The sequence below is a fragment of the Stegodyphus dumicola genome, chromosome 8, assembly GCF_044657685.1.
Source record: "Stegodyphus dumicola isolate Sdum_Otavi_A_Nest chromosome 8, ASM4465768v1".
Lineage (NCBI taxonomy): Eukaryota > Metazoa > Arthropoda > Arachnida > Araneae > Eresidae > Stegodyphus > Stegodyphus dumicola.
In genome coordinates this window covers 122,941,319-122,965,428 of record NC_140775.1, presented here as the reverse complement: position 1 = coordinate 122,965,428, position 24,110 = coordinate 122,941,319, and the positions used below count along the sequence as shown (strand labels likewise).

Sequence of the window (24,110 nt, the reverse complement as noted above, 5' to 3'; positions counted from 1 at the left end):
TCATGATGGGATAGTGGTGTTTGCCGACTGATGAAAAAGCACTAGATTTCTTCAGAAACAGGTCATTTTGTCCACCAATAAAGAATGCAAAAATTTTCATTCTGTGAAGCTGTTTTATGTAAAGAACAAAGTTTAAAAAGGTCAACATAAAAATTTGCAAGCAAAGTGCTAGAATGAGTGTCAGAAACTGGCTTAAAGACACATATCTTTTTATAACAGCTGTTTATTCTCTTTATTGTTGGTGAAGGGAATATACATTATATACCCCCCCTGGAAAGTAGAATTGGGATATCAAGTGCAGCTATGTTTTGGTATAACATGCACCCATACCTGTAATAAGCATGTGTGGCTTCTATGGGACAAAAACAAATGTAGAAAAATATGTAGCACTGAATGCAGTTGATAGAGGTGAGAGTCTATTTATTAAGACATAAAAATAATGCTGATTGAGCTCTCCCAAGGCAATGGATTTTCAGAGAAATTAATTGTATAATGAAATAAACATTTCTGGTGACTTTTCTAGGCAGAAGAGCAGTGATACTGATGACAAAAATCCAGAACTTCAAAGAAGGAACTAACATCTTTACTGAAACTTGGAAAAATACAGCAATTGTAAATTACAAGAAGCCAGCTATGAGTGTTAAAAGGTGAATTTGGTGGCCTGGAAAGTGGTAGCCACATAAAACATTTTGAATGACTTTATTCAAACTGAGTTCATTCAAATGGAGAAACAAGAAGCAAAGAGGAAGGAACTATAAAACACCACATTTCAACTTATCTCTCTGAATTTTTGCAGAACATTCAGCAATTAAAAGAAAAAGACTGTTTTCAAGATGTTCTGAAGGCAATAATGGAATAAATATAGTTCATGTATATTTTTGTTTATGTTCTAATCAAATTTTTATCTTAGAAAATGAATCTCTAAACTATTATACATAAACATAACATTACCTGCGACCTATAAAGATAGCCAAACAAATGTTTCTGGACAAAGTCACCAATAAGTTTTCAGCTTTTCTACAGATGATCAGGAAGTACCATTGATTCTACTGAACTGATGTAAAGGATTTTGAATTAGCATAGCAAAACATTATTTGAAGATATAGCATTCTAAAAAAATTAGCATTAATAATCATAAATAATAATATGACTAATAAGAACAATAACTGCTGCTGCTGAAAATGGTAATTAAAAATCATGGCTTTTATTATGGTGTAAATCAAATGCATTTGAATACCGGAAAGAGAGAAAAATTTAAAAAAATTAACAGTGTTAATAGAAATTAATGCTCTTTTCGCAGTGAATAAATAAAGAATTAACACAAACTAATATTACTGGTGTCATAATTAGAAAAATGTACCAAAAACATATGAATTTATTTTATAAGTTTTAGATATGAAAAGAAATAAAACAGAAATAGCTTAAACTAATATTTTATGACCATGATCCAGTGTTTTTTCTAATTTCATAATTTTTTTCCTAACATTCATTTTTGTTTTCTCAATTATGAATGATGTAAGTGTGATGTTATTTTTTAAATTTCATAATGTATTAATTTTTGTTAAATTAATATTAGGGTTTAAATTTGTTTTTGAATCATTTTTCATGTCATAAGCATCTTTAAAATTATTTAAAGAAGCTAAAATTTTGTGATATGAAAATAAAACAAAGCAAATCGCATTTCTGTGTTTAATTTTGCTATTTTACAAAGCTGTTTTTATGTGATAAAAGAATTCAATTTTTCTATGTGTATGTATTACAAAGGAAAAAATAGAGTTACTTCAACCCCGTATTATCAAACCAATTAAAAAAAAAAAAAAACTTTTTTTGGGGGGGGGGAATAAACCAAATTATGTAATTATGTAAGGTTTACATTTGCTTAAAACAATTTGCTTCATTTATATGCTGATTCTTCTTGCCAGTTCTTTTGTTGCATGCTTTGCAATTCAGTCTTAATGATCTCTATATAAACAAAATGAAAAATTTGAGTTTTTACCATGTGAAATAAAAATCTATGACCTTGACACCAAGAGACGCTTTCTGTGAGGGATGACGCAACAAGCACTCTAATTTTTTAAGATTAAAGGAGTCAAGGAAAACTAGGAGTACGACAAAGACATAGTTGATACTTTTTCTCCTAACAAAAGTTCTATGTTCTTAGAATTCAACTTCACAGATTGGAAAAATAATATGACAGTCTATTGTGATAAAAAAATAATGTGATACTGATCTGTTGAAATGATCAAAGGAGGATGTTAGTTGAAAAGTGGGGGACTGAGAACTGATGGCCTTTTTCATAACAATGCATCAAATTATTGTTGAATAAAAACATAGGAGTTTCTGACAGGAATGAAACTCTCAATGGTGTCTTTTATTATCCTTTTCATGTAGATCTTATATCCTGTGACTATTCTTTTTTCTTCCTTTCTTGAACTGAAATCGAATTAAAAGATAACCAGTTTGACTTCATAGAAGGTCTTTAAGCAGAATTTCAGATGGTGTTAGATACCGTATAATTAAAAGTCTTCCAGAAAACATTTTAGTTACTATGCAAACACTATAATTTATTCATAGTTGCAGAAGGAAGATATTTTGAAGGAGATTATAATCAAATTTCGTTCAAATGTGTTTGTAAAATTTAGGTGGTTTTGTAGACCTTTTTTTTAAATTAATTTAAGTTTTAATTTCTAATAAAGAGGAAGCCAATATGCAATTTCTTTTTCCTGCTTAGAAAATTATACTAAATATTTTAATTTTTTTTAATTGATTTTTTTTTTCTTTTAAGGATTGTCATAAAGAAATTAAAAACTTGAAAATCGAGTTGAAAAGAAAGCAGACCTCTGTTGATTTGATGCGATCAGAGAGAGATAGGATTCAGCGATATACAGAGGAATTAGAAGGTACTTATAATTAATTTTTCAGTATTTGAAAAGTGTATTTTAAGATGAAAACATTGATGAAGCAAAATATTTTAACTTATACAGAAAAATTTCGAAAAGAAAAATGCAGTCTTTTGGAGGATATCATCACAATACGTAAGGAGCGAGATGCAGAACAAGACAGAAATCTTGAAACTGAGAAATTTATGAAAGAGCTACAGCAAAATAAAAGGAATTTGCAAGAGGACCTAGATAGCATTCGAGTGGAAATGGAGCAAATAAAAAGAGAGGTGTGATTTAATTTCTATGTTCATATATAGAATACTGGAGGCATATCGACATCATACTGACAAATTTTGAAATTTATGACTATTAAACTTGTAAAATTAGCAAGATTTTATATAATTATTAATTTTTTTGATACTTGAATGTTATACCGAAATCAGTTTTTAAATTCCTTTGATCACTTAAATTGTAGCTTAATTTCAGATTTTAATCAAATGCTAATGTATTAATTTTGTTGATTCTAAAATGTCATGTTGAAATCAGGATCTGTAACATTTAAAATGAATGTGTTATATAATTGGGGATTTTCTGGCACTAAAAATATGTTATTTGAAATAAGCTTTTAAACTCCTTTAAATGCTTAGAAACATTCTAAAAACTTGTAGAATTTTTATAATATTTTTAGCACCTCTTTTATAACTGTCTCAAATATATAAATGCAGCAACTAAAATTTAAATAACACTATTTTGCACCCAAAAGTTCATTAAAATTATGATAATATATTTTTATAATTGTTTCTGTAACTTTTCATTTAAAAGTTGCCTAAAATATTTGTCTAATAACTTTTAAAAATTGTGCATTTACAGCTTACATTTTGCATTTAAATATCCTGTTGAATGCTTAAGTAAGTGTTTCATTAAAATGTATTTTATAATATAGTGTAAAGTTAATCAAGAAAAATGGCAAGAAAATTAAATGGTAGTTTAGGGGGTAAACATCAGAAATTTTGATAAAATTATTGAAAAAATCAGTTTTATATATTTTAGGTCGAGTATTATGTATGTATTATTAAATTATTACATTCATGTATTATTAAATTTCTTGTGCAAATTGCATGTCGATATCTTAAGATAAAAAACATATCAAGAGAGTTTTCATGGTGTTTGGTGTCATTTTAGATGACTATTGAATTCTAAATTTTAAATACAGTTTTTCAAAGTTTTGTATTTGTTATTCCTTTATACTATTAAATTCTTGTAACTGAGGTAAATGATAAAAATTTTTGAAATTTTTATGTTTACAGCTGCTAATGTACACAAGAAACTTTTATTATAATTTGATTACCTTAAAATTTATTTTTGTGAAACATTACAATTTTGAAATATATTAAAAATATTAAAAAAATATTTATAGTTAAATAAAGAGAAAATGTTCAGATTAGAAGCAATGTTATTGAAATTTCTTAATGGATTAACTTTAAGATATTCAGCAAGTATTTGGTACTGCAAATTATAGGATTATACCAGCTTTAAAAGTTATGAATTTAGGTTTAAAATTTTAAAATTTAAACATGAAAATCAACTTTTCAAAAAATTAATATTTTTCCTGATGGAATTTCTTTTAGCCTTAAAGAATTAAAAGAATTTGCTGGTCCACCACTGTAATAGTGAAACTGCATTAAATTTGCACTGATTTTTCCTTAATTAATTCTTTTAGCATTTAAAAAATTATGATCTTTTAATGAGATATGCATTTGATTCAAAATAAGCAAAGGAATTCCCTGATCGTTCAGATATAAAGCCCTAGTGTACTTTGATCTAATTAATTTATCCAATACAATTTAAATCTATCTGTCCTGAGAGTTGAAATGTTCTCATGTAAAAATCATCACAGGTGATATTCTTATGTAAAAGTCATCCAATGTTATTTTCTTTTACATTTAAAAATGATTGCAATTTACATTGTTATTTAAAATTTATTATGTCGCCTTGGTAAGGTTGTTGCCAAGTGGTCCAGTAATCTGAACTACAAGTAGTCAATTAATCTGAAACATGCACTATAAAGTGAATTAAAATCAGTTTACAGATTACAATCAGAAATGGTGTTTGCATGCATGAAAACCTTTCAGTTTCTTCTGGCTTTCTCACAAAAAAAAAAAAAAAAAAGTACTGGTTTTTAAGATTTCAAGATTGGCAGCTATGGAATACAGTATAAAGTCCGTAATCCGGACGTCCATTATCCGAAATGATCTATAATCCGGACCTCAAAGCCTCAAACTTACGCATGCGCGTTTGACGCGCGTCCACTACTCATGCGTGCAAAGCCAGTAAAGTGTTTACACATGCACGCTTCCGATAGTGAAGAAAATGGCAGAGAAGTTATTGAAAATGAAAGAATTTTGATTGACAAGTTAGTCGGTATTCTCGACAGAGCAATTACAGGACTTGAACAGTGAACTTCGTAACGTAACTGAACAAGAAATGATGTCTATTTATAGAATTAAAGAGAAAGTATTAGCACAAAAAACGAAGCAACTTAAACAACTTACATTGAAAGAAATGTTTAATAAAGTAAACAAATAAATATTAAACTTTTTTTTTGTAAATTTTGATACCCTTTAGATCATAATTGCTCTATTTCATAAATTACGGTTTCATATTTTTAATTATATAATTTCTGCATGCCATCTTACCAGATTTAAATTAATGATCTATAATCCAGGAAAACCCCTAATCTAGAATCGCCAAAGTCCCGACGAGTCCAGATTACAGACTTTGTACTGTAGTTAATTTTTCATGTCTTCTGCTTGGAAGAAAAAATTCTTAATGACTGTACAAATGCCACCTTAATGATGACAGTATGCATGTACCTTCCCCCTTTGGACCACATTTAATTCTGATTTTCATAAATCAGAATGATAAATTCTTGCACCTGACTTGGTTCAGGCAAGAAGGAAAAATGATAAAAAACGTTATATTGTATTTTTTAATAAAAGTAATTTATAATTCAAAAGACAGAGTAAAGAGCAATATCTTATTATGTATATTTCCAAATGAATTTTAATAATTTCATGTTATTTCTTTTATATCTTAAAACTTATATAAATTCACTATAACAAAATTGAAGCATATAGCTTAATCAGTTCAACATCTTGATTTTTCATTCCCACAGATTTTGCCATGTTTTAAAATAATTGCTTCTGTTTTTTTTAGAGACTTCATGATAAAGAAATAATATGTGGGTTGCTTGAAAACAAAGAGAAGTTACAAACAGATCTGTTTGAAGCAAGGATGAGAGAAGGTGCTAAACCCTGTGAAAAAAATGAAGAAGCTATAAAAGTATTAAAAGTAAATAAAGTTTGCATGTTGCTAAAAACATAAGAAGCCATTGAAAAATGCAATAAATTAAAAATTCTGAAAAGTTTGAAATTGTTAGATATCTTAAGAGGTGGGTGGCAACGTTGGATCAGGGAAGCTTATTTCCAAAAGTCTGTAACTCATCTTCAAAAAACGGGAGAATATCAGTTCAGAAAATTTGAAATCAAGTTTAAAGTTTCAAAAGTAAATTAAAGATAAAATATTTTTTATTCCTCATTTCTGAAACTAAGTGATATAGTAAAAAAATTCATATACGGAAATACTATTTACGTATGTTTTAATTCCCTTTAGCTTAAAAACAAGATTTCTTTTTTCCTATTTTTCCATTCAGTGAAATAAAATGACTATAAAGGTAATCCAATTATTCAATGATGGTGAGATGTACTATTCATGTGCACCATTTTGGATTGATATAAATCTCCACATTTAAAATTTATTTCTTCCTCATTGCCATTATAATCATATATTGTGCTAGATTATTCTTGAAACAGGAAACTTTTGTGCAATTCAATAAGTAACAACATTTTTAATAATTTAAAAACATCAGATTTTTTTTTGGTTCACTGCTCCTTTCATTCCCCCCCTTTTTTTCCATAAATAAGGTGTGTGGAATAATTTATTTTCCAATTTTAAAAACTGGTGATGATAAAATAAGGTAATGTTTGTTTCCTTCAAACTCATATCTTACTTTAAAATTTTGATTACATTTACCCTTGTAATGAAAAAAATTTATTTGCTTTCCAAGTGACTATCTGCATTCATTTTCAAGTTTTAAATATTCCATTTTTTCTACTGTTCTGGAAGATATTCCATCTTAGAAAAATATGGAAAGTATTTCCTCATTTGAATCACTTATTTTTTAGTCTATCTGTTGTGTTCATTATGATAGGGAAAATCAAATTAGTGGTCTTTGTTGTCAGGAAAATTTTTGCTTTTTGGAGCAAATCTTTTTCAAAAGGCATTAAAACATGGTTTTTCCAGCTCATTTGGCATTTAAAACTCATTTCTTGATAAAAAAATTTAAAAGAAAGTAAGAAGCTTGAAAACTTGTATGCAAAATGTTTACTTTTATTTGATTTTAATAGCATTTTATTTATTTACTTATTTGCCAGGATCAAATTGAAATGCTTCACGAACTTGCTGAAACATCAAAGAGATCATGTGATCATGAACGTCTGCTCCGAGAGCGAATGGCAGAAGATAATTCTGAGCTCATAAAGAGGCATGCAGAACTAGAATCTGAATTAGCTGAAACCAAAGCACAACTAAGGGAGGTAACTGTGTTATTTTACTTTTTTATGTGTTTTTACCTGAAAGAAAATTCAGTGGATCAGGGGCAACAAAAATGGGATCAAAATTTTCATGCCTGAAGCTTAAGATGGTAATTTAAAATTACACCTTTGATTGTATGTACTTTTATTGTATTTTACTGCTATCAGGCCATGATTATCATAGTTAAACAGAAATATTTAATTTTTGTTTAAATTGAATTTTACTCAGACTATAGTTTCTGGCATCTAAGACTGGAACTTTCTTGCTAAATGATTTGAACAAATTGTGCAAAACATAAGAAATTTAATTTATACTTTATGTGCTGCCTTTTGGCAAAATATAATTTATTATATTATTTAATTTATAATTATATTTAATTGATCACTAATTGCATAAATATTTGAGAAATTTAAAAGCAATTAACACAATTTTTATGAGCATTAGTAGTGTTTCTGCAGTTAGTGAAAGATGTTTCTATACTATATATTACATACCTTTTACATACTTTTTAGGAGTTATCATTTATTTTATTTTATTTTTTAAATATATAGGCATGCATGTCAAAATAATATTTGGTCAATTACTTTCTGTCATGGTAAATATTTGTTTGTAACAGTTTTTTTCTGTGAGCCTTTTTAATCTGCCAGTCTGTAGTGTTAAAAGTTATCCTTGAAACTGTAAAGTGTCGTGGAAGCTTACATTGTCCCCTTTCAAATGACAATGCCTGATATAGCCTAGAAAATAATGTCCTAGTCACATCAGTTAATTAAAAATAAAATCAGTCAATAAATAGGAGTCAATGTAGGCCACATTCTGCATGTATCTGCAAGCTGTCGACTCCTACACCTTAGAAAGTTACTGTAATTGTGCTATTGCATTGTTAAGAAGGTTTCTTCTACAATGAATTAATTCTACCAAAATCTGAAACCATAAATTTACTAATAAATTTTAATACAAATACTTGTAAAAATTCATCAGTTGTATCTGATTATGCTGTATGTCAGGGATGGGCAAACTTTTTCGGTCGTGGGCCAAAAATCGAAAAAAAAAAAAAAAAAAAAAAAAAAAAAAAATGTTTGGCAGGCCAAGATTAATTCTTCTAAAATTTAAAACAATATACAAGTATTACAATTTAAATATGTTAATGAGACGAAGGAAATTGCGATTTCATTTTTAAAAGTTCCTTATATTGAGGTTCGAAGTGAGATGTACTGATTCTAAGGAATGGGGCTAAATGCTTATCTGTGAGTCTAATTCTGAAATAATTCTTTCTAAGGTTCATAATTGAAAATACTTGTTGACATATATAAGCAAACATAGCACTGATTTTCTGCATGTGGAGATATTAAATTTAGGAAACATACTTTCGATAATGATTTGTAAAACTCTAAATTTGGCTTATTTAGAAACAACTGCTTGAGATGATTGTTAGATTGCAACTCAGTTAACTCAAGCTGCAAATCTGAGCACATTGCTTCATAATTTACGTTGAAAGGGAAGGTAAAAATATCCAGTTCTGTTTGAATGGCACTGAAATCTTGAAATCTGCATTCGAACTCAAAATGCAATTTTTTCAAGCCATCTTCATAATTCTTAAGATTTTCTTCATTTACTGAGGGTATTAAATTTAACTCGAGAAATAAGATCACAAGTGGTTCTTAGCTAGCTGCTCAGTAAACAAATTAAGTTTTAGCTTAAAAGGCCCGATATATATATTTTGAAATGGGGCCATATATCCTCCATAAATTGATTTTTCCCTTGCATCTTGACATTAAAGTTGTTCATATGACAAAGAAAATCTGTGAAAAATGCAAAGTATGAAAGCCATTCTGTATCTTCTAACATTTCGTACTCCGCCGAACACTGTTGTCATGGAAGACCCAATGTCGTCTTTCAGCTGCCAAACTCGCTCAAAAACACATCCTGCACTAAGCCACCTTACTTTCATGTATTATGTCAGAGTATTCAGGTTGCACGGACTGAAGAAAATCTCGAAATTGCCTGTGAGTAAACCCACAAGATCAAATAGTATTTACAAGCTTCATGACTGCATCAAGCACTGGTTTCATATTCAATGCAAATTTACACAGAGCATCTTGATGTTGGTTTGGTTTATTTAATTATGGCAAAGCACACTAGAGCTATCTGCCTAAGGGGAGGGATGCCTTCATGTAGGACTTAAGGGAAACTGGCTCGTATACACGTTACACATGGGGAAAACCACGAAAACGCCCATGCTGGCAGTCCGTTTGTGGTATTCGAACCTCAGACCGAACTACCAGTGTTCAGCGACTTTACCGCTTGCCCGCTGGTGGGCGCATCTTGATGTATAACACAGCATAGGAAAACAACATTGTTCCTGGGATTGTTTTAATTAAAGAGTCCAAGAAATCCAGATTTTTTTACTGCCATATTTGGTACTCAATCAGTCATAATATTACATATATTTGTTAAAGGCACTTTCAAAGTTAAAAGCTTTTCCTGAAATTCATGAAAAATATCACATCCCATTGTAGTTCCCTTTAAAAAACTCGTGCAAGCCAGTTCCTCGTTAATTTCAAAGTTCTCATCAACACCTCTTATAAATAATACTAACTGAGCAGTGTTATTTATATCAGTGCTTTCATCCATAGCTATGGAGCCAAATTTAAACTGTCCAATCTTTGACTCTAATTGGGATGCCAAATTTTTATCAATGTCTTTGATTCTAGAAGTCACATTTTTCGAGATAAGCTTATTAAAATTATTTTTCTTGTCTGGACATAATACATCACAAACTTGGAGCGTGCATTGTTTAATAAACTCCCCATCACTGAGAGCTTTATTATTTTTAGCAATATTGTATGCTGCAATGTAACTTGCATGTGTAGCTGCTTGTTCGATGCTGTTTACCTCCTTGAAAAAATTTTGTAGGCCTGATAATTTTTTACAAAGGCTTCCTGCATTTTATTTTCTTTCATATTCGACATTGCTTCATAATTAGAATTCTTATTACATGTGAAATGACGGGAAATGTTATTTTCTTTAAAGATTGCTACAGCTTCACTTCAGTTTAGATACACTGGCTTATCTTTTACAATTGTAAAAAATTATTTACAGGTCCATTCATCATTAAACGCAGCACTCTGAATCAACTTTACATTTTTTAGTAGCCCTTTTGGGTTGAAATATTTTATGAATAACCCAAACAAGCACTAGCTAAGGCTATACTTTTAATAATTTCACCAGTATTCGCAATGATGCTATATGTCCACAATCTTTGCATACACAATCAATAATATTAGAACTTGCACCAAAATTAAAAGCCATTGGCTGGAACTGAAAATGCACAGTCTGCCACTTCTGAGGTAAAGTCACCTATATTAGATTCCCATATGTCTGCTTCCCGAGAAAGAGATAACACTCCTTCTGCTTCAACACTTTATCGATTGAAAGCTGTCTGTGCTTGCTATTTCTGTCAATTTTTGTTTTGTAGAAAAAATAGTGAAAATAAAAGGATCATCTGTCTTTTTGAAAAAAAAAAAAAAAAAAAAAAAAAAAAAAAAAAAAAAAGGGGGAAGAAAAAAATAATATTTAAGCAAAATAGAAAAGGAGATGGATATATAATATATAAATATATATTTCTTTTAATTTGCCTTCTATTCGGCCCACGGATAGAATTTTAATTTGCCTCGCACCGGCAAATTGAAATTCTATCCGTGGGCTGGATAGTAGCTTCCAGTGGCCCTGAGGTGACCCGCGGGCCATAGTTTGCCCATCCCTACTCTATGTGATTACTGTTACTAATTAGTTTGCTATTTTTAATAAACTTTCATTCTGCTTAAAATGTTGCTAACCATCTGATCTTCGAAGAAACTCTTAAACAGGCTTTGATTCTGTTAGATAGAAAATGACAGAGTCGCATGCCAATTTGGATTACAAATTGTATAAAATTTCACTATGGATTAGTATTTTTCTTCCTCCAAAGAAAAACTCAAATAAGAAGAGCCTTTTTAAAAATTATTATGAAAGGGATAGAAAAGCTCACATAAGGAAATGTTTTCTATAAAAATCAGAGAAAAGCTTTATAAACCCAAATTCAATCTAAGGTTGAATACTATCTATACTAAGTTATAATGATGTTGCAAAATTTGCATTTCATTTATCTAATCAAGATCTTTCAATGGTTAGATTCATTCATTTCTATAAATGTATGATTTTATCTTAAGAGATGCCAGAATCTCTATACCTCTATCTCTTAATCTATAAATATCTTGATGATTGAGTGATAGTTTCATTGGGCTCAGGGAGTTGGTTTTACTAAGTTTTTAGAATTATGACTCATTATATTAACTTGGCAAGAGCTGGTATCATAGATGAATAACAGAGAAGAAGAACTAGCTGATGTGATCATTGATACATCACATTTTATTTCTTAAAGCAAGCCTTGAGAAGCATAACCAGATGCTCGCATTATCATGGTTGTGGTATACACCCTACACTTTTGTATAGCTTATCACATCTTTAGAGAGCTGACAACACAACAAAAAGAGTGTTACATCTTAAGAAAGCAGCGAGCGAAGCAGAAAGAGAGTGTGCATTCAGTAAAGCATGAAATATATAGTCAAAAGTATCTTAATCTGATTGTATCAGCTGTCATGCTAAGTAAACATGAAACATTAATTTTGAAAAGATGCAGTACAGAAAGTTACTATAAACAATTTCTACTTTTAGAATAGAAGTGGGGAGATACACAAATTAAAATTAAGAGTTACAGAAAATGTAAATCAAAATTATAACTTAAATTAGCAGTAACAAAATTTAAGTCATAATTTTGATTTACATATTTTTTATCTTACAGCATTTATATGTTTTTGATTTATAGTGCAGCTTTCTGCATAATTTTTTTCAGTGCTGGGTGCAATGTATTTCTTTTTAGCTACTTGCTGTATTTTTTGTTTTAATCTGTGTATACAGGAACAAAGTTTGAGGTCTTCTTTGGAGCAAATTCATCTTACTACTGTTCTTGAAGCATCTGAAGCTAAAAGCCGAGACCTTTCATTGAAAGAAGAAATTGAACATCTGAAGAACTTATTAAAAGAGGAATCTGAGCGATCTTATGCTTTAGCATTGCAGGTCTGGAATGGTTCCTCATCTTTCTTATATATGAATTTATAGATGATATAAATTATGAAGAGAACTTTTCATATATGTAATGTAAGTGATATAATAATATTATTTTAATATGCAATAAGCAAATTTATGTTATTTTTTTAGACAGTTATATTTTTATCTGAATTTTTGCATTTCAAATGGACTGCAAGCTCTGTTTTAAATAAACAGCACTAAGTACTTTATATTCTTTCTAAATTTTTCTAGAGTAACTATCTAAGATATTTCTTGTTTTCTTTTTCAACTGTTCCCTTCTAAATCAAATTTAGTCTGACTCTAGGCATTTTTTCCCTTCTGTCAGAAGACCATATTAATGCCATTCTTAAATGTTTCTAGGACAGCATTTTTAACATACTTTCTGTTCATCATTAGTAGTTTCTATTTTGCTGTAAATTTTATCTTTGTTTTAGTATCTGATTTGACAATGGAAATAGTTTATCTAATGTTAGAAAATTGTTAGCTTACTTAATACTATCAAAATATTTTGAGAATTATATGAAGACAAAAGAGTTTTAAAATTTTTGATTTCCATACAGAAGAATTTTTAAAAGAATGAGCCATAGGCCTATTGCCTAATTTGGGAGATGACTTTGATTGCTTCACAGGTTCTGTATCTTTTATTCCTTTCTGATGATACACAAAAAGGTGGAAAGTATACTCTTTTGCTTTCCTATGGAAAGCCTTTAGAAATTATCACATGTGTGCAAATATTTTAAACAAGAAATTAAAAGATTTTATGTTAAAAATTGCTAATAATATATTCAGCAACAGATTCATATATCTTAAAAAACTTTTGAGACCCCTGAATATGTTGCAAAATTGTTTTGAAAACCAAACAATGAAATTTTAATTAATATAGGATAAAAAGTGAAATGTAAGGAATTTTTGTTTGTGCATATTTTTAAGTTAAGATATAATTATGTTGCTTTTATTCTTTAGCTCTTTTTTATTTATTACTTTCATTGCTAAAATGGTAGGACTATTTAGAATTCTTCATGCTTAGAAACTGTCTATCACTGTGTTGCATTCCTCAAAGAATAATACAGCATCTCAAAAGAGCGAGATCTTATTTTTCAGTAGGAGCAAAATATGAGAAAGAAAAACTGAAACTTGTAAAGAAATTTTTAAGGAATAATCTATGATAAAAGTATTTCCTATAGCCATTAGAATGATGTTTCTTAGGAAACCTCCCTATGGTAGATGCAAAGCATTATAGGAAACCTCCCTGTAGTAGATGCAAAGCACTACTGTGAATTGCTTGCCATTGTAGTTGATTAACACTAGAACCATAGATGGGGTCATTTTGACCCAAAAGCAATTTTTCTTTCAATTTTCTCAAAAAGTTACTAACGGAATTGAAAAAAATTCTTGACTTTTCCTATTTTTATATCAATAATAATCTGTGAAAATATGATACTTTAAATACTTATAATTTTTTTGTTTTTTGTTTTTAATACTTATACCTAAAACTGTGAAATGGGTCATTTTGACCCCATTATAATCACTAGTGCTAAATTTGCAATTCAATGTTTCCTGGAACGGGAAGAGCTTTTTCAGTCCTCTTTCCATTTCTCAGATGTAAGCAGAACAATACTTCAAGGTCAGGATATTGTTACTGATAACAGAAGAGCAATTGAGAATTTTGCTGTAGTAGTAGTAGTAGTAGCTAGTGTTGCAGACCCCCCTCCCCTCTCGTTATCATTTTGTATGGGAAAAATGCCTTTGGTTAGCATATTCAAGGAATGTTTTCTCACCAATGTTTTTTGTTTTGGCCTATTGAATGGAATGTTGTGCAGTACTACCGTAGCCAATGCATCTAACGAGCACACATCTGGTTCTTTATGACTGCACAACTGGTTGTTTGCATTGCCTTGGAGATAGATTGTACCAGTCTGTTTCATTTTTGCCATTTTTTTTACACAATGCAATAAAATTGATCTTAGGAGAAAATGGCTGGAAGAAATATGCGTAAATTAACAGTTAGTCAGGCCCTTGAATATATGTGACAATTATTGGAAATGAGTCCAAAAACAATAATGATGAAGAAATTGTTTTCAGCGATGATGAATATGTGCCTCCAGATGAAGGAAATATTTCCTCGGATGAAGATACCATATCTAATTTTCCTGTACAACGTACTAGCAGAAAAACCACTTTCGGGAAGAAAGAACAATGTGTAAATAAACGTAAAAAGTTATCAGATTCAAATCCAGATGAAATGAACTCTGGAACATTTGTTACAAATGATGGAAAATTTTAGGAAAGCATCACCTCTGGAAGTTGTATGCGTGGAAGAATTGCTGAACATAATGTTTTCAAAGAAAAGGGTGGCCCAACCAGTTATGCAAAGCGAAATATTGAAAATGGCCGTGCAATTAGTCCATGGAGGCTACTTATAGATGAGCCTATGGCCTATGCTTCATCATATAAAATATTGTACAGAGGAAGAAGTTCACTGGGAAAAAATGAATCGTCAACAACTCTAGACGAACTATATGTTTTTATATCAATTTTGCATGCTCAAGATATATACAGTGCAAATAATCTAGAGCTTGATAGTCTGTGGTCTGTTGTTTGGGATTCACCTTTTTTCTGCGATACTATGGTGAAAGATAGATTCAGAAAACTTGTGAAATTTCTGCATTTCAAAAGGGGAAAAAAAAAAAAAAAAAAAAAAAAAACTATTTGATCTGAATGCTTTCAAACAGATAAATTCTGTTTCATTTCTGGAAGAAATTTATTGAAAATTCAATAACTTGCTATAAACCAGGACCATATATAACTATTGATGAACAGCTGTTTCTGTCTAAATCCAGATGTCGTTTCATGCAATATATGCCAAGTAAACCAGATAAATTTGGTATCAAGCCAGCTCCTGAATGCCTCTCTCTCTAAATATGTCGTTTTGCATTTAATAGAACCTTTCAAAAATAAAGGAAGAAATATAACTACAGATAGTTTTTTCATTACACTGAATCTGTTCCAAATGTTAAAAATGAAGAACACTAGTTTAACTGGAACGATGAAACAAAATTGGAAAGTACCTGAATTTGTGAAAAAAGTAAAGATGCCGTTATACGATACATTGTTACTGGAGCATGATGATATAACTTTGACAGTTTATCAGAGAAAAAAACAGCAAAAAATATCTTATTATTGAGCTCCCTTCATCCCACAGTTGATATCAACAATAATCACCCAAAAAAGCTTACAGAAACAATATCATTTTATAAAACAAAATTTGGTGTCGATATTGCCGACCAAATGGCTTGGAAATATTCTGTGCAGGCAGGATCAAGGAGGTAGCCAGTTCATGTATTTTACAATATTTTTGATCTTGCAGGAATTAATTCATGGATTTTATACAAAGAAGTTACTGGAAAAAAACTTACAAGGAGAGAATATTTTCAACAACTCATTGAAGAGTTGTGTAGTGCGTTTATTCACAAAAGAAAGTACTAGTCAGATAGACAGACAAAAGCGTATACAGTACAAAGTCCATAATCCGAACTCATCGGGACTTCGGCGATTCCGGATAAGGGGTTTTTCCGGATTATAGATCATCAATTTAAATCTGGTAAGATGGCATGCAGAAACTCTGCACATCTGTAAATTCAAATTTTACTAAACCCACCATGTTGCCATCTTAAAATTTCAAGCTTCTTTATTGATTTTACTGATTTTTTTCTGGGGATATTATATGTTCTTCATACTTAATGAGCTTAGCAATTTTTTCACTGTTTTTTTTATCAACTTATATATATAGGTAGCTGATGAGCAGCGCTTTAAAGCTCGTGAGGAAGAAAAATTTTCACATCTTCAACAACGATTTGATCAGCGAGAAGAAAACATTAAGGCTAGAGAAAAAGAAAACATTGAACTTCTGAAAGATAATACATACTTGAAAGACCAAGTTGTCCATCTAAAGCAACAGGTATTTTTTAAGAAATGTATAAAATTTAGTTTTTAAACCCTTTTGAATTTTAATTTCGTTATGCTTATAGATTAAAAAAATATGTAATTAACCTTAAAAAATTGCAAACTGGAAGTAATATTATTAATTGAGTTAACCATGTATGGGATATTTTCTTTCATGTTCATACAAAAGCTGAACTTACTAGTTAATGTAAACTGGCACAGAAGTCTGCTAGTTTAAATTTAAAAATTATGCAAAACTCAACCTTATACTGATAGTGACTTGATGACCTTATATTGATATTGACTGATAGAGATGAGCTTGCGGTCTTTTGTTTAAGCTAACTGGTATTTTATTCAATAAACTGTGCCACAATTATTATATGCATTGTTTTACATTTTATTTGAATATGTTGCCATTTGACAAAATGTAAGATATTTAACTTTCAAATTTAATCTGTCTGTTACTGATTAATAAACTAATCTATTTAAAAGTAATCAATGCAGTTCTTAAGAAATAATTATTTTTTAATCTGAATGATTTAAATAAACATTCCCTTAATTCATGCCATGTCTAGTTAAAAACATTAAATATTTTTACAGAATTACATTTTATATTTCTGCATTTTTCTAATCTGCAGAAGATACATAACATTTCCACGCTAGTTTAAATGTATATTCATCTAGTATCCTATAGAATGTTTCACTTGATTTTTTACTGCAATATCTGTTTTTTCATAAAATAAGCATGTGCAATATAATCACCTGAAATCACAAATTTGATCTCAAGTGAAATTTTTTTGTTGTTATATAATATATGTAAAAGATTAGACTTTATAATTTTTCTTCGGATATGTTTTTAGCTTCAAAACAGAGATGATGAAGTCTTGAGTTTGAAACAGAAAGTGCAGGAAATGCAAGTTTCAGTGGAAGAGTTCATTCAGAGTAGTCAGGCAGCATCACGTCTTGCAGGGGAAAGATGGAAGCAACTTGGACAGTTGGCCCAGAGCATACAAGCACTCACTTGCATAGCAGAACCAAACTCTTGACTAATCAGATTTATTTAAATAGAACTATAACTGTGTAACTAATGTATCACTGAAACTTATCACAAAAAGTTTAATATGTCTAGGTATTTAATAAATTTAAATATTTATTTTAATTAGAGTATATAAAATTTTCTTATTTCTTGTATTTCTCTAAAACATTAACAAATAAAGTGGTGTAGTAGCTTTTGTATTTAATTGAATTTTATTGCTTTTCTAACTGAATTGCAAATGAAGAGTAATTTTATAAATTTTAGTATTTGAATTAAAAGCTATTGTTAAAAATATAGTACAATTATGTATTTATAAGTAGTATATGATTAAAGAATGAATAAAACTCACAATATAAGATAATTAAAATAAAATTATAAATATGAAAGAAATCTAGTACAGTCAAAAGTCGTTAATTCGGACACCCATAATCCGGAATGATCTATAATCCGGACCTCAAAGCTAAACACTTTCTGCGCATGCGCCGCGTTGACACTTGCGCATAGGCGTTTACGCGTGCGCGTTTAATGTATAACGGACGGTATAAGCTAAAATTATCTAATTACCTATTTCAGTTAATGTTGATGATTGCGTTGTTCCTTAATCTTCGAATTGGATCCGGCTTATTATTTTTTGCAGACTGTAAGAGCAATTTTATAAAAGTAAACTTGAACTTTCGATTATGTCAAATAGAATTTCCGATGCTGGAGCTCCCAAAGGATCTAGAAAACGAAAGTGATGATTTTGTTTGATGATCGATGTCCATCAAACAAAAAGTGGAATTGCTGCAAAAAATGGATAAAGACATGAAGAAGGTGACAGGCAGGTTAGTGAAAACGAAAAAATTTCGAATGACAAGTTAGTCGGTATTCTCGGCACAGCAATTACAGGACTTGAACAGCGGAACTTTGTAACTGAACAAGAAATTATGTCTGTTTATAGAATTAAAGAGAAAGTATTATCACATAAAACGAAGCAACTTAAACAACTTACATTGAAAGAAATGTTTAATAAAGTAAACAAATAAATATTAAGCTTTTTTTTGTAAATTTTGATACCCTTTAGGTCATAATTGTTCTTTATTTCATAAATTACGGTTTCATATTTTTAATTTTAGAATTTCTGCATGCCATCTTACGAGATTTAAAATGATGATCTATAATCCGGAAAAATCGATAATCCGGAATCGCCGAAGTTCCGACGAGTCGGGATTAACGACTTTTGACTGTATATGCAAAAAGACTACCGTATATACCCGCGTATAGGTCGATACCGCGTATAAGTCGACCCCCCCCCATTTCGACATAAAAAATTCATAGAAAATAAGAAACCCGTGTATAAGTCGACCCTCCACTTCCGAAATCGATCGAGAAACTTCGAAACATTTTTTTTTAAGTACTACATTTATTCAAAATCATCTGAGAAAAAAAAAAGTAAATATACGATAAAAAATACCTTGGTAAATAAACGAAATCAAAATCCTTCAACGTCCGATTCGCCAAACATTTCATAGAACTCTTCTGTCGTCATTGGCTCGTCATCATACATATTTTCAGTCTCGAACTCTGTATTGTTACAATCACTACTAGAGCCTTCGTCCTCATTTTCACTTTCAAAAACCGCATCATCTTCCGTGCCGTCTAGTTCGTTGCTAATACAACATTTTTTAAATGATTTTATAATCATTTCAGAGGGTATTTCGTTCCAAGCATCTTTAACCCACTGAGCAATTAATGTAATATCGGGCTTTTTAATGTTGCCTCCCTTTGTAAATGTTGGTTGACTGGAACTAATCCACTCTGCCCAATATTTTCTAACATTTACTTTGAAGGGTTTATTGAGGCAGACATCTAGGGGTTGAATGACGAATGTCAATCCTCCCGGAATTAATGAATCCAAAACGCAGGATAATTGGGGAAAAATGATCGTATATAGTAACCTTCTAGAATTTGTTCCGGAAAAGATTCGCGTACGTAAAATCTATCTGCATTTTCCCTTTTTAAAAGTTAAAAGAAATATTCAAAACTGTTCAGTTATTGCGTGGGCTATTTTTTTTTTAAATTTTGACGTGTATGCCTGTTAACAAAAGTATTTCATGAATGAACAATAACTATTATAAAGACTTATACGTACGTAAAAACTATCTGCATTTCTATTTTCTTGGCGTGTTGGCGAAACTTTTTTATTGCACGATATTGATCGGTTGTTCGGGGGCCGAAAATTCTTTGGTTTAATCGAAACTTACTCTAATTAAAGTATGAAACTCTGTGATTAGTTCGTCACATAACTTAAGTCATGAAATTACTTCAAGTAAGTGACTTATTTGATAAGTCGTCCAATTTGAGTGAGGGAAGAAAACAACTGCATTATATAAAGAAATTTTTGAACTTCCGATTCTTTTAATTTTTTATGGCCCTGCATATAAGTCGACCCCCCACTTTGAAGTCTTTTTTTTTGTCCAAAATATCTCGACTTATACGCGGATATATACGGTAGTTTCTTTAAACAACTCAAAGCAGTAATGTATGAATACTATCTAGAAAATAGTGGCAATATGTTTGTATATAATAAAATATTCAACCAGAAAACATCATAAGGTTTAGGTTTTTTAAAATAGTTCCCTCTTATGTTTATAATTTTCACCAACATGTTTGGAAAGTATTAGATGAGATTTTTCATGCTTTCAGCACACTTTGCCATAGAAATTTGCAGATTTTTTTTGTTGCATGAGAACATTTTCCTTTAAGTGATTTATTCAGCTTTATAAAAAAATCAGATTTCTGTCAGGGTGCAAAAATACAGCAACAGTTCAATGAATAGTATCAATGATTGTTTCAGCATTAAAAAGAATTCATCACAAAATGAAAACTGTGCGAAGAATTTAAAGTAGTGTATGGCATCCTGTATCTCAGTTCATTATGTAGCTCTTCATTACTAACACAGAAATACAGAAAATTACCTGCATTTCTTTAATTATGTATTTTCCAATTCTGAAAAGAGTAAATTTTAAAGCAAGTGATGTTTTGATAATGTCCAATTTCACATTATTGCTGCTATGAAAAATGTATGTTGTTGTTGTATTGTGACTTATTTCACCCGTCCCACGAAATTCAACGTAGCAAGGCATGCAAGACTGCACCTGTTGTTGGCAAGAGCCTTGAGCACCATACAGGTGACAGTATGATTTCATTCAGTTCTGCTCCCAATTTTGATGGAGAGCAATGAATAAAATGAATGTTTGTAAATTTAGTAAACATATATATGTGTTACCTTGAATAAGTATAGTCTGAAAATGTACTGCTAAATTATAGAAGAGTATTCAGTATTTTTTTAATTAATTTACAAGCATGCTGGAATTTTCTATATTTTTTACTTATTAATTTACTTGATTGATGATATTATAAAACAAGTTAAAAAAACGTTTATTAATTAGTATGTATGACTTCAAAAATTTTAACAGTTAGTATTGATATACTGGTCCATACATGCTGAGTATCATGACTGCATATAACTATGTTGCCACTATTTCATATTCATATCTTGTACATAATCTCTAAATTTATGGATTTTCAAACTATTTTAAAATTTATGACATAAACAATAGAAATATTCAAACTCATGATATATGTGTTAATTTGTAAATTCCCTTTTTAATAGTGTTTGTTGTTATGAAAAGATGCAAGTTTTGAAATTTGAACACTGCCATAAAAATTGGAATGTGATATCAGAGTTTTGTAAATTTTTATTCTCTCTTCCATGTTGTTTCTCCTGCTATGAGTGAGAATGTTGTAATAACAGTTTTTCTAAAATTGGTGGTTCTGTTTAGTCAAATGTTACATCTTACATATTCTGTTTAATGCCTGTTTGGCAGAGCACACTGAAAAGATTTGTTAGGATGTTAAAAAATGTTGCATAGCTTAATGTCTTTTGTTTAATTTATTGTAAGTTGGTTGAGTCTTAGATGATGATCAATTACAGAGATTTTAAGCTTATAACATATATGATAATATTATATCTGATATCTTTTAATAAAAATACCTGTAAATTAGTTTTTTACAAACTCTGCACAAAAACTGTAGAAACATGATAAATATCCATTATCAAGTGATCAAAGTTGCATGAGATAATTAAAATTTTCAAAATGTGAATAGTGGATGTATAAAATTAATGAAGACAGTTATGTAGATTACTAAATTATTTATCGACTGTGGATGAGGTTCAGTTTATGTGCTTAATTGAATTAAATGCATTTTATATGCAAAAAAGTTTGAGAATTGTATAGGAATCATGTTTTGAGTAAATTTTGTTTTATCTAAGATTTCAGTTTTTATATGATCCATAAAATAGATTTCTTCATATCTCTTCATCTGCTGAAAGAAGTATAAATACTTTGAAATTTTATTTAATTAATTTTGCATATTATTTTCATTCATGAAGAGAGCATATTAATTTTGCATATTATTTTCATCAGAGAACCAAGTTTTATACTAAGATCTTTTATTATAATTTCTTTGTAGAAAATTAATATAAATAATTATTAATATTATTGCATATTTTTTACTAGAAAATACCATATGTCCGAATTTTTTTTTTTTTCTTAAAAATCTGTCTTATTTGAATTCATAGCTAAACCAGGGTTTACAATTGGTTATTCAAGAGCTATTTTGTTTTTTAATCTTTTGCAGAATTCTTTATAATATTAAATTTTTCTTAATAATCTCGCCTTCCTTATGTTTCTCCCCCTCCCCATGTTTCGAATAAAATTTTTAGATTAATATTCTTATATAGTATATCAAGTTTCATCTTTGATGTTTTTAATTATACTTTTTATGCTTTATTTCCCTCTTATCTTGAGAAAATAGTTTTATTTCTTATTACATGATCTGAACTTTGAATGGACAATACTAGGAGTACTTTTTCTAGTATAATTAAACAGAAAAGTGATTAAGCTGATAGAATTTAATTAGAGCTTTATGTTTTCACTAGTATATTTAATTTTAATTGATACCATTTTGTGCTTTAAAATATTATTTTATACTGCATTTTTAATCACTTCGAAAATGCTACATGTATTTGATTTTCAAGAATCGTGTTTTATTCTGTGATGTTTTATTTTGGTAATGATTCATTGAATTAAATGTCATATTTCTTAGATAATATATTACTGTCAGAAAATACTGTGAATACATTTTAAAATAATCACATATGGTCATAGATGATTTTAGTTATTTGTCAAGGTGGTCCTCTTAGAGAGGTGATTTGCTATAAAAATATTTATTTATGTTCTCACAAGTAATATTCACTTCAGAGGCGACTGTTTTAGGAAAATGATCACCATAAAAGAATTCATTGGATATCCTTCATGGAGACATATAAGGTATATTCAAGAATGATTGCAAAGAATTGTCATTAAATGTAGTATTCCTGTATTTATTCTTTTTAGTTGAAGGAAATAACCATAATCATATGGACTTGTATCTGGAAAAGTAATTGAACACAATATTCATTGTTATTTTCAGTCTAGGTGTCTGAAACTGACTGGTTTTTTATTTTGATTTATTTAATTATGGCAAAGCACACTAGGGCTATCTGCCTAAGGAGAGGGAGGCCTTTGTGGAGGACTTTCTAAGAGAAACTGCCTCGTATACACGTTACACATGGGGAAAACCACGAAAATGGCCATGAAACCAGCCCATTAGTGGGATTCGAACCTCGGACCGAACTACCAGTGTTCAGCGATTTTACTGCTCGGCCGCTAGTGGGATCTGAAACTGACTGGGTGTAAGACCTTGAATTCTGGCATTAATTCTTTTTGATTGCTGTTCAATGATCTGCATGTTTGTTTAGGAATTTCAAATGTCATTTAAAATTTATAGTTTTTGTTTTCTTTAAAATTTCACTGTAGTAAATACCAGTGTAATCCATGACTAGTATTAAAATGAGCTTACGTCCACATCTCTCTACGTGTGGAGCTGTGAGACATTTTTTTCTAGCCTTATCAAAACCCTTTTTTTTAGGCATGATTTGTTTTTGATGGTAGGTGTAAATTGATCTGTATTTTATTACGCTGCTGCCTGTTGCAGATTTATTTGCACTTGTGGACATGAAATGAGCACCACATGGGCAGTCACCTGATCTGATGTCAGGCAGTAAGGAAATGTTTCTGAATTCTGCTACTGTTTCAGCTTTTATTTTTATTTATTTATTTATTTATATATTTTATAACAATATCACTGTATATAAACTTTGGTATTTCATTATAAATTGAGAGAGATATTATGAACCAAGATTGTGATTGGTTAAATGCTTTTATTATGTTAATTCTATTTTCAGTTTTTGATCCATATCTATGATCATTTAGTGCTTATCTCTGCTGAAATTAGAAATTTATTCCTATGTGATGGTTTTACCGAGGGTTTTCGAAGAAATGAACATTATTTTGGCAATCACCAATAAGTTTTAGTTCATTATT

The 24,110-nt window shown here is 29.8% G+C and overlaps 1 protein-coding gene across 1 annotated transcript in view; it reads left to right on the top strand.

Annotated features, from left to right (window-relative positions):
• LOC118203582 (uncharacterized) overlaps positions 1–21,956 on the top strand; it is a 28,882-nt gene extending 6,926 nt beyond the window's left edge. Inside the window, exons 4-10 of the mRNA XM_035375868.2 lie at positions 2,786–2,900; positions 2,985–3,169; positions 6,099–6,233; positions 7,376–7,537; positions 12,492–12,650; positions 16,453–16,620; positions 17,465–21,956. Of these exons, the coding sequence (XP_035231759.1) occupies positions 2,786–2,900; positions 2,985–3,169; positions 6,099–6,233; positions 7,376–7,537; positions 12,492–12,650; positions 16,453–16,620; positions 17,465–17,650 (1,110 nt within the window). The 3' untranslated portion in view covers positions 17,651–21,956. The remainder of the gene's footprint in view (positions 1–2,785; positions 2,901–2,984; positions 3,170–6,098; positions 6,234–7,375; positions 7,538–12,491; positions 12,651–16,452; positions 16,621–17,464) is intronic.
• The last annotated feature ends 2,154 nt before the right edge of the window (positions 21,957–24,110 follow it).